This window comes from Rattus rattus, chromosome 16, assembly GCF_011064425.1.
Source record: "Rattus rattus isolate New Zealand chromosome 16, Rrattus_CSIRO_v1, whole genome shotgun sequence".
Taxonomy (NCBI): Eukaryota; Metazoa; Chordata; class Mammalia; order Rodentia; family Muridae; genus Rattus; species Rattus rattus.
This window is the reverse complement of record NC_046169.1, coordinates 4,427,505-4,439,075: the sequence shown is the minus strand read 5'-3', so window position 1 is coordinate 4,439,075 and position 11,571 is coordinate 4,427,505. Positions and strand designations below refer to the sequence as shown.

The window sequence follows — 11,571 nt, the reverse complement described above, 5'->3', positions numbered from 1 at the left end:
CCCACATGGCGGCTCACAGCCATCTGTGATGGGATCTGATGCCCTCTTCTGGTGTGTCTGAAGACAAGAGACGTGTACTTATATACATTAAAATAAATAAATAAATAAATAATCTTTTTTAAGTCCTACTAACAAATAGTGTAGTCTTACTAACAAATACCATGGGTCCCTTGCTTTAAAAAAAATTTTTATAGTTCACTCAACCCGATTGCATTGGCCACGTATGCCAAAAGGATTGGCAAAAATTGGTGAAAAAGATCGACAAATCTATAAATTGGTGAGCTTCCTGGCTGAAAGGGGCTCCAGACTGGGCATGCACACTGCCTGATATAAACAACCAGCACACAGGAATAGTAAAAAAGGCTCTGTGGCCTGTTGTCACCCAAGCTCATGTTGACAGAGTTATTACCATCAGAGTCACCGATTCTTGCATCTTAATTAGCATATGCTAATTACACATATTGATGGAGTGCATGATCATTTCACCCATGTCCATAATGTGTTTGGATCCCATGCCCGAGTCCCCTGTGACCGGATGACCCCTCTACTCCTTCTAATTCCATGGTTCTTTTCTGGAAATCTCTATATGGGGACAGTGATTTTTTTTTCTAGGGCTCCTTAGATGCCACAGCCTTTGTGACACTGAGATCCAGAAGGTCTCAGGAAGGGACCGTCATGGCCATGTGCCTGCTTGGCTGAACCCGGAGCCTAGACTTGGTCAATATCATTCTGGATGTTTCTGGGAAAGATGAAGCCAACTGTTGACTTTTGAGTAAGGCAGAAAGTCCTCTTTGATGTAGGCGGATCTCACTTAGGCAGCCGCCTGCTGCTTCATCCTAGATGGCGAGCCTAAGAAGGTCCAAATCCCTGTGCAATTCCTTAAAGTGAAACTGCAGAGCTGAGAGTTAGGTAATCCCAGCATTCAGGAGGCGGAGGGAGAAGCTCATAGTTCAAGGTTAGCCGGGGATGTGCGAGGCCTTGTCTCAAAACAAGCAAATACCCAAGAAGAGAAGAAAGATGGAAAAGAGAAAGGGGGGGAGGGAGGGAGGGAGGGAGGGGGAGAGAGAGAGAGAGGAGAGAGAGAGAGTTTCTTGCTCATTTGTTTCTAGAATCCTAACATAGAATGAATCCACAAATTGAAATAATGTCTTAGGAGTCCACTAATTAGCTAGAAAGAACACAATGTGTTTTTCACACGTTACTTGATGCAGACACCACAGACTACATAGTAACAGTGTCTTGCTTAAATCAAAGAAACAAGGCAGAGAAAATATTCCGTTTCTAGGATGGTTAATAGCCATCATCAGCAGGAGAGGGTCTGGGATCACCTAGGAGACACATCTTGGCTTGCTTGGGAAAGTCTATCTAGATTCAGTTCCTTAAGATAGGAAGATCTGCGTCATGGTCTGGGGGCCCTGGGCTGCGCTGAAGGAGAACTTCAGCTGAGCATAGCCATTCATCGACTTCTGACTTCAGATGCAAACACACCCAGCAGCTACTAGCTTCCTAAGTTCCCCACCAGGATGGGCAGCGAGCCAAAGCAAACCCTTACTTCTTTCAATGGCTTTAGTCAGGCGTTTCACTATAGTAAAGTAGCTAAGACAATCTCTTTGTACCTAGAGTGGTGGGGCATCACAGTGGACTGGCTTTACCTTGCTCTGGCCTCTTCCCGGCTGCTGGAGCAGCCACCAGAGGTCTCTTCCTCATGTTTCACTTTGTTCTTTAAATGATCCCAGCGACTCTTACATATTCTCCCTCCTGTTCAGGAAGTGAACTCCCAATCTGTTCTGTTACTACAGCATTGATTCTCAGACTTGTAGTGTGGATGTGTATGCTTCTCTCTCTCTCTCTCTCTCTCTCTCTCTCTCTCTCTCTCTCTCTCTCTCTCTCTCTGTGTGTGTGTGTGTGTGTGTGTGTGCGTGTGTGTGTGAACTTGATGAAAACTAAGGTCATTAGGGAAGAGGGAGCCTCAACTGAGGAAATTTCTCCATCAGGCTGGCTTGTGGGGTGTTTTGTTGATTAGTGGTTGATGTGGAATGGTCCCATCCACTGTGGGCGGTGCCACCCCATTCCCCAGCAGATGGGCCTGGGTTACTTTATATAATAGAGCATGCTGAGCAAGCCATGGGGAACAAGGTCGTAAGCCGTATTCTTCTGTAGTCAATTCCTCTTGCCTTCCTGCCCTGACTTCCTCAGATGATGGGCTGTGACGTGAAAATGTAAGATGAGGTAAACCCTTTCCTCCTTAGCTTCTGGAGGTGCTGTTTTTCAAAGCCCCAGAAAACAACCAGGACAGTGTGGATCTCGGCCTGAGAGGCTGCTGTCCCTCAATCCCCTCCCTTTCCTGGGTCCTCTGTTGTCCTGGAGTTCCTACCGCCATCCTTGCTCCCTACTCTTGACCTAGGAACTTGACCACATCTTCTTTTAAATAATATCACTATCTATCTTTAGCCTGCTCAGCTAGAAACATAAAAGGCCACATCCACATCTGATTCATGTCGATTGTACAGTTTAGTCACAGGATACAGGAGCTTTATTCTTTCCGCTGTATATCAAGGAGTTCTCATTTCCTGTGATAGCTAGCTCTTGGCAGCCGCACCTTCCTTCGCCCCGATCATATTTAGTAACATTAGCTCAGATCATACCCAGCACTTCACACGACGTATGTAGGTTATAGAGCAGTGGTTCTCAACTCCCCCAATGCTGCAACCCTTTAATATAATTCCTCATGTCGTGGTGAGCCCCAACCACAAAATTATCTCCTTGCTATTTCATAGCTGTAATTCTTCTACTGCTATGAATCATAATGTAAATATGTGATATGCAGGATATTTTATATGAAAGGGTTGTTAGACTGCTCAAAATGATCACGAGCCACAGGTTGAGAAATACTGTTATATAGTGTGTGTGTGGGTGGGGGTGGGGGAGGTAGTTTGTGCAATGGTACAAAGGATGTCACAAACTTTAAAGAGATCTTAGAGCAAGCTCATATGAATGTAAAGAAAGCCACTACAGATTCTCAGATACTAACAAACCCAGTTAGAGATGTGTGGCAGTGAGCAGAGCAGAGCCACAGGATCGTGGGGTCCACTTGCGCGTCAGGGTCACTGGATGGACAGAGATGAACTGATGGCCGTGATTTCAGTGGCCCACTGAGGCAGTGGGAAACAGCGATGGGCTCAACCATGAGGACTGTCAGGACTTTGCTGCTCATGCGGCTCCTGATGCATGCACTGGGTCAGAGGATAGGTCAGCAGGGTCCTTGTCACCCAATGTTAGGCATCCTTTAGATGTGGCTCAGGGGAAAGTGTTTCTTCCTTTGGTGGCCCCGTCTGTTCGATGAGCTCTCCGGTCTGGTTTTACTGATGTGGTTTTAATCGGCCCCGGTGCTCCCACATCCCCACTTGCCTTTGGTTAAGTTTGCAGCCTGTACAAATCATTCATCAGTCTGTGCCTCCTAGGGGATACTGCACAGGTCCTGGGGTTCATAGCCAGAATGGGGTGCACACTCATTCTGCCTCAGGGTTTGCACCTTCAGCAAAGCTAAATATTGCTTGTAAAACAGGCAAAGCCCAGCCTGGATGCTTCACATGGTGCGAAGTAATTTAGAGCCAGGCATAACCTGGTGCCCAGGCTAACCTTCTCTCTCCCTCCCCACCAGAGTTTACAACTTGACAGCCATGACTGCTGCCTGCTCCCTCTTACCACCCATTGTCTTAAGCAGTTCACATCCCGTGTGTAGAGAAAGATTCATTACGATGGTATTCATTGGGAAAAAAAACCATTAACTCTTAACCCGCTCGGTCGAAATCTCCCTAGCTTAGGATCTACACAAAACCACAGAGGCACATTAAAGACCCAGATGTTTTGCTTTCTAAGGAACAGTTCTAACTTCTCCTTTTGGAAAACGAGGTCACAGTTTAAAGTTCTGGCTTGGTGCCTTCCCTCCACCGTGCAAGGCACTCAGTGAGCTCCTGCTGACCTGTAGCTCTGGTGACCTGTAGCCCCTCTGCTGGGCTCCCAGGGCCACCTCTGAGCCCGGTTGTCTAGCTCTGTGCACGCACTGCCCCCACTGATCTTCACAGCAGAGCGCCAACAAATTCTTCAGCGTCTCTGGACCCCGTTTTTCTTCCCCTCCTCTTTACCTGGCTACCTCCACTCATCCTTGAGAGGTAGGCATTGTTTTCTTTCAGCGTGCTAACTCCAAGCCCCTATCTAGCGTGCTCCTTGCAACGTTATCGCGCAGTCTATAGACAACACGCAAGCGGTTGTTGAGAGGAGAAAGAAGAAAAGAGAGTGCGCAACACGCGCAACCAAGCCTACATTGGCTTAATCATTTATGGGGTTGCCTTAGGCCAACGAAATTTAATGCAAGGAACTTGGTTGTGCCATTCACAGTAAAGCAGACCCAGACAAAAATATGTGTGTTGAGTAGAGAGATGAGACACTACAGCATCAACGGAGACGTAGAGTAGGAACGAGGCAAAAGAGAGATTCCTTGGCTTGTGTGGGTTACCACTGATAAGCTGTTGTTGGGATTATCTTCTCTGTAAGCCCCGTGTTTACAGACAAGGCAACAGGAGCTCACAAATGGAGCTGCTTTACCCCGAGGGCCCCCCAGAAGGAAAGTGGCAAAGATGTCTTCTGGATCTGCAGTCACGCACACCCCGCGTTTGAGCTTGTCGAAGACGAGACGGATCTGAGATATTAATAAGAGCGCACTTTAAAAAATCCTATATGCTCGCTGCTCCGCTTTAAAAATATATTTATCTTAAATTATGCTATGCTAATTAGCCCTACCACTTCCAGACAGCTAATCTGTTATTGGGTGTTACTTTCTTAATTTAGATGCCACTACTAAACCCTAATTTAGACGCATTCCTTTTTAAATAACATTGACAGAAGTCTGTGCCTCCCAACGTTTTCTGCTGTTCATTGCGTTAAAATGTCTTACACTCCCTACACCGCGTGCATGAGGCTCCGGCACCAGAAAACTGGATTAGCTCCTCATTTTAAAGACGATGCTGGTTCTTGCAGAAGTCCCGAGTCTAATTCCCAGCACCCACATCCGGACCCTCAGACCCGTAACCAGTGGCTCATGGCTGCCTGTTACTCCAGTTCCAAAGGACCTAATGCCCTGTTCTAGTCTCCTCCAGTACCTGCATGCGTGTGGCGCTCACACACATTTAAAATAAATCTTAAAAATGTTGCTTGCAGATGTTTGGGATCTTTGATCAGTTATTATTACACACACACACACACACACACACACACACACACACACAGAATGCTCACACACACCTTTGTTTTTTGACAGGATCTAGTGAGATCCAGCCCTGGCTGGCTGGCACTCACTATGTAGACCAGGACTGTCTCAAATTCTCAGAGATCCATCTGCCTCTGCCTCCCGAGCGCTGGGATTAAAGGCTAAGGCAGGCTGTCAACCACCTTCTAAATAAGGTTCCAGAAATGTCCACTGTGCGTTTCCTGTTTTCTCTTCCCAAGAGCGAATGATAGCCATTGTCTAATCTGGGGTCCTTCAGTAGTAACTAAAAACCTGCTACTATGTCACCAATAACCAAGCAGCTGCCAATGTTAGGAACAGGAAATACCTTCTGCACTCCAGGATTAATACATAGCTTCCTGTGCTGAGGGGTCTCATACGTGAATGAGAGAGCTGCAATCAATCGATCAATCATCCATCAGTCTATCGATCTGACAACACTACACGGTTACTGGAGGTTCAATGCTAAATGTTAATTCAAAATCAAACGAGCTCAGAGTATTTGTTATAAAGAGTTGAACGGAGGAGTGGGGTTACTGTATATTGCTGAACAAGGAGACCAGATACACAGCTGAACAAGGAGACCATAAAATAAAAGGGACACAGGGTTTATGGTGTCCAGCTGGACCACAGAAACAAGCCCAGATCGTGATATCTGGGAGGAAAGCTATGGTGGGCATTTCCACCCACGCTGTCCACATCCTCACTAAAGAAGAACTGGGGTCCCTGATGAAGTCCTTCCCTTTTCCCTCCGAGCCTCACTTGGAAATGTTCCTAATTGAAAATTGCTATTTGATCTGCTGTCTAGAATTTCATAATAACTTGCTAAGTTTTGGCTTAGGATCAGGACAGAACTTCCGAGTGTTGTTTGAAGTGGTCCTAAGCACATTTCTGCCCCTTCGTACCAGGCATTTATGCCAAATGGTCTTCCGACTACCGGTAACCATAGAAACCAAAATATTGATGGATTCTGAAAAGCCCCGAAGATGGTCTGTGTCCTGCAGCATCTCCTATTCAGCCAAGATTTAGTTCTTTATGTAAACAGGCCTAGCCATGTCATTAGTATGCAAATTTGCTTATCTTTCATAGATGATAAAATTGTATGCACAGCAATGATTTTTTTTTAAATAAAGCTCCTCATGGATAGGTGGGTAAGACGGGTAGACCGGTGTACAGTAACAAAGTGGCCCCCACTACACCCTATGGTTGGCATCATGAATATAGTTTGGGCTTCTACATATTTTTCTTTTTTTAAAAATAGGATCTGGTGTATCCCAGGCTGCCCCTGGACAAACCATAGAGTAGAGGATGACACTGCTGCATCCATGCGCTCCCATGAGCTGGGATTGCAGGCCTGAGCCCGCCATGCCTGGACACCGCTGTGCTCTCCATAGTTAGTCTGTGCCCATTGTTTCCCTGCAGTAACTAGATGCTGGCTTAGGCTGCTCCAGGTTGACCTCACACGGACTTGTTGCTGTGAGGTATCCCAGTATACCAGTCTTTCTCGTCCTTGAGTGTAGTCGCCGTATCCTACAGATTTCCCTGCCACGCATTTGCTTACACTGAAAATTATGAGTGGCCACACATCTGCGGTTGGGCGTCTGACAGTCTGCCTCCGGGTTTTTAACATTTGTAGTAGTTACTATTTTGAGACAAGGCATCTCTTTCCAGGGTTGGGCTGCTCCTGCCTTAGCCTCCTGAGTTCGGGGATCACAGGTGCATCGGTACACCAGGCTGAAATAAACTTTTTTCCTGCATTTTTCAGTTTTCTCCTATTTGCCAATCTACAAAACTATACACAAAACTCGTAGAAAGTATTGTAAGGACTAGAGCAGCGGTTCTCCACCTTCCTAATGCCGTGACCCTTTAGTGCAGTTCCTCATGTTGTGGCGACCCCCGGCTACAAATTATTTCGTGGCTACTTCATAACTGTAATTTTGCTACGGTTATGAATAGTAATGTAGAATGGTAATATCTGTTTTCCAATGGTCTTAGGTGACCCCTGTGAAATGGTCATTCGACACTCCCAAAGGGGTGGCAGTTCACAGGTTGAGAACTACTGGATTAGGGAACTCCAGGAAAGTCAGGTATTTGCGCGATGCGCCCACCCTCTGGGCCCAGGGGCGGAGACTGAGAGAAGGCTTGCTGTGTCTCCATAACAACGCATCACAAAGGCACTGTCAGAGGGTGGGGCACAGAGTGGAGTATTTCTGCCTTGCCGGGGAGGGAAGATGGCCTTTTCGGACGAGATGGCCCGGTGTAGTGATGAGGTTCCGTACCCCACTCAATGTGACCCCAAGCTCCAGTCAAGTAAGACTGCCCACGCTGCGGGTCTGCGGGGCGTGGTGTGCTGTGTGTGCGCTGGAGTTGTTTGAAATAAGGCACTTTTTGCCCAAGGGCATGAATCGTGAGGGTTTTGCCTCGCTCTTAGAGAAGGTAGGGAGGCACAAGTGAGTCGGGGAGAATGATCAGCAGCCCATGACCTCGCTCCTACCCAGCCCTTTATACTCCCCTCTTTGAAACTCTGGGGTGTCCCTTTAAATACTTCAGGAAACCCCTGAGGGGGACAGGATAAAGCCACAGCTAGTGTCCTTCCAAGGACAACGAGGCGGAAGACAAGTGAACAGAATCTTGAGAGGGGGAGAAGGAGCGGGACTGCTTCTTTAAGTCGCAAACAGCCATACAGTGGGGCGGGCGGGGGGAGGGGCGGGATCCGCCGGCCTGGGCTGCTCTGCCTGCAGACAGGGCTGGGAGCTGAGCCTGCTTCAAAGGCTCTCTGCCAGGTGACAGATGGAGAGCCTGGCTCTGCGGTTCTGCTTGCGGAGGCAGCGGGCTTACCAGCTCAGCGTTTTGAGTTGCTGGAGAGACAACCTCCCCTGGCTATTAGCTGCGACACCAGTAGCTTTATTACTGACTGCGCAGTCAGCTTATCCATCCCTTCGGAGCAATAATGGCCGGCTGCAGCCGTCTGGCAGAGCCAGCTACGGGGCTGTGGGGATTCTTTAGAAGGATGCTCCTAAGAGAACAATGAAGTGGGTGTTTACATTCCAATCTAGTTCTTTGTAAACCGAGACTGGAAAGGGCTGGGGGTGGGGTGGGGAGCGTATTCGGTTAAAAATGTTAAATGTTTTCAGGTTCTATGGGACAGCAAGGTCAGGAGATGGAGGAGGGTAAAGCTCCAAGAATTCCCAAGGAGACTCCTTAATTTCCATTCCCTTTTTTTCTGAGCACTCTGTCAGGGTTTCTCCAAGGCCAGTAGTCTCCTTCCTTGTCTGGAACAGCTAAGAGTTAGGATTCCTCTTCTTATCAAATTGACCACATGCCACAGGACTTCCGGTGCTACAGAAACTGCCAGGGACTCTACTTCCTACACTCAGTCCCCAACTCCAAATGTTCAGACCGAGCCATCCAGCTCTTGACCAGGTGGTTTCATGCGTGTCCCAGCAGGGCCTTCCTGTCCTCCTTGGAACCTTCCAGAAGCTTAGAGTGCAGTGAAGAAGGCCCAGGCTGTTAGAAGGAAGCCATGGTTGATTACAGATCTCTTCCATTGAGCCTTCACCTTCTTCTCCTGGGTCATCTGCCCCCTCAGTCTTGGGCCTGTCACAGCCACAACCCCATCTTCCACTGCCATTAAAGTCACCCTCCCAAGAGGAGTGTGCAACATGTCACATCTAATTTTTTTTTTTCTTTTCTTTTTTTTCGGAGCTGGGGACCGAACCCAGGGCCTTGCGCTTGCTAGGCAAGCGCTCTACCACTGAGCTAAGTCCTCAACCCCCACATCTAATTTTTGACCCCCAAATAGGAGACCGTTGATACCTGTTGTCGAGTTGAAAGATCCCACGCAGAGAGACCCTTACTCAAGTCTTGGGAAATCACGGACCCCAGACACAGAGAGACCATTTTGGATGTAATAAGCAAAGGCGAGGTTTATTACGGAGACCTATTACAGAGATCTCCGGGCCGACATGTATCCCACGCAGGAGACAGAGGTGTCGGCCCCGAGAGGCTGGGAGAAAGAGCATTTAAAGGCAGAGGCTGTGAGCCCAGGGGATGGGGGGGGGATGTCAAAGGGGAATGCACCACAAGTTACAGGATTGTTTTATGGCTCCAGGAGATAAGGGGACGCCAAAAGGTTTTATGGCCCCCTGATTCCTGGAACAGAGCTACTAAATCAGGAGAACGGTTGGGCCTTTAGGTCCTCATTATTTTTAAAAGTTTGTCAAAATTGATGAAGCATTTGTATTTGAAACACCTCTGGTTAGGCTTGGGCTGCCCGGTTTCCTGGAATGCTCTCTGTAGGACACAATGGCTAGAAAGCACAAGTGCTTTCAGGGGCTTATCAGGGTCTGGAGGACATCTGGTTAAAGTATGACTCTGAGTAAGCTGGGGGGATGTCTTTGGATGGTTTATGGCTCAGTCCTCGATAGCCTGAGCTGATTTTTGCATTCCTTTTCTTTATCTTTATGGCCTGCTATTCCTGGCGGCAGGGCTTAGCCCTGAGTTTGTGGCTTTTGGGGCTTACTCTTTTAATTTTATATTTTTAAACCTTAAATTCGTATAATTCTCCTTTCATTCCCTCTTCTTCTACTAAATAATTCTAATCTTAGAATTTTGATATCAAGTCTTGTATTTGGTCTCACCAGTTGTCCTAACTGACTGGTACTGTTGTCTCAGAACCATCAAAAAACCGCACAGCACCCACTCATTTTTAACAAAAGTAATTAACCTGTTTGTCACGCAGGGGCCAAAAACTAAAACCAAGAAAATTATTAATAATGGCCCAGCTGTAGCAGAGAGTAGGGTAGTCATCTAGGGAGACCGAGTGAACTAAGACTCAAACCAACCTTGTTAAGTGTCTCTATCTTTTTATGTCCTATTAAGTCTTTAGCATCAGGATTTTAATCTGGACACTATCTGAACCTATATACCAAGGTCATGACTGTCTTTCAGAACTTCTAAACTTATACAGGTTGTGATCCGTGAGGCACAGTCCCAAGAAGTGTTAGGAGTACTAACATATGTAATGTTACATCATTTGTAATAGAAATCAAGCCTATTTTTACACCTATCCCGATGGAACCCAGGACAAACATGACTGAATTTTCTTCTAGGTCCCAGCTCTCAGCCCCTACAGCTAGTATACGGCTGATGAGGGCTGAGAATTGACAGCTGTCAGGGTGGTCAGCAGCACCAGGTACAGTCCTTTCCAGCGAGGCTCGAGTGTCTGGGCTCAGTGTAGCTGCAGTCTCCTGGAACTGATGACTGATGAGATGTCTCAGGGGTCTCCGGAGCATAGGCTGCTGTCAGCTGTGAGCAGATTTCTTTCTGTATCACCTGTAGGTCTTTTATCCTGGCACACAAATCATTATTACTATGGCACTATGACATGTTGGTTCAGTAACATCATCTAATATAGTCAGAGGAGCTGAGGCCCCATATAAGATCTCAAAGAGGATAAGGCTGAATCTGGATGGGGTATTTCTTGCTCTGAAGAGAGCAAGAGGGAAGGAGTGTCACCCAGTCTGCGCCAGTCTCCATGGTTAATTTAATTTGGTCAGGGTCTCTTTTAGAGTTCTATTTATTTACTCTACCTGTCCTGAACTTTGAGGTCTGTAAATACAATGTAATTTCCAATCGACCTCTAAATACTTGGCCACACCCTGGCTTACCTTGGCAACGAAAGTAGGGCCGTTGTCTGACCAGATTACCTTGGGCATTCCAAATCGGGGGAAGATTTCTTCCAGTATCTTCTTGATGATTGTAGATGCCGTCTCTCATTTGGTGAGGAAAGCTTCTATCTATTCCTGAAAAAGTATCTACAAGCACTAGGAGATACTTGTGATTATATTTTTTTGGTTTTATCTCAGTGAAGTTCACTTCGACTTTTCACTAAACTCTCTAGGTCTCTTTGCCCTGTTTGCTTGCTAAGAATTCACTTATTGACATATCTTATACTTTTTACTGTCTCTCTGGCTAAAATCTTAAAGTCTATTACATACACCTTAACTACTTGGACAAACTTCTTATCTCCTAAATGAGTCCATTTCTGTATTTGGCAAAGTGAGTCTTTTCTTTGTTCTCTGGGGAGTATAGCTTTCCCCTCAAGTGTGCCATTGTCCTTTATCTTTTAAGCAATTTGGGCCTTTTCTAAGTGAGGCCATCCCTTAGTCCGATCCTAGTTCTCAGTGGCTGTCTCTTGCAGGCCTGCAACCAGGATAGGCTCCTGTATAGCCATTTTCTGAGCCACTTTATCTGCTTTGTCACTGCCCCATGTCACTGAATCTCTT

General features: G+C 46.8%; 1 protein-coding gene across 1 annotated transcript in view; it reads left to right on the top strand.

The window, feature by feature from the left end:
* The first annotated feature begins 7,515 nt into the window (after positions 1-7,515).
* The window catches only part of Tex26 (testis expressed 26), a 38,909-nt gene continuing 34,853 nt past the window's right edge, over positions 7,516-11,571 (top strand). Inside the window, exon 1 of the mRNA XM_032887099.1 lies at positions 7,516-7,594. Coding sequence (XP_032742990.1) covers positions 7,516-7,594 — 79 coding nt within the window. The remainder of the gene's footprint in view (positions 7,595-11,571) is intronic.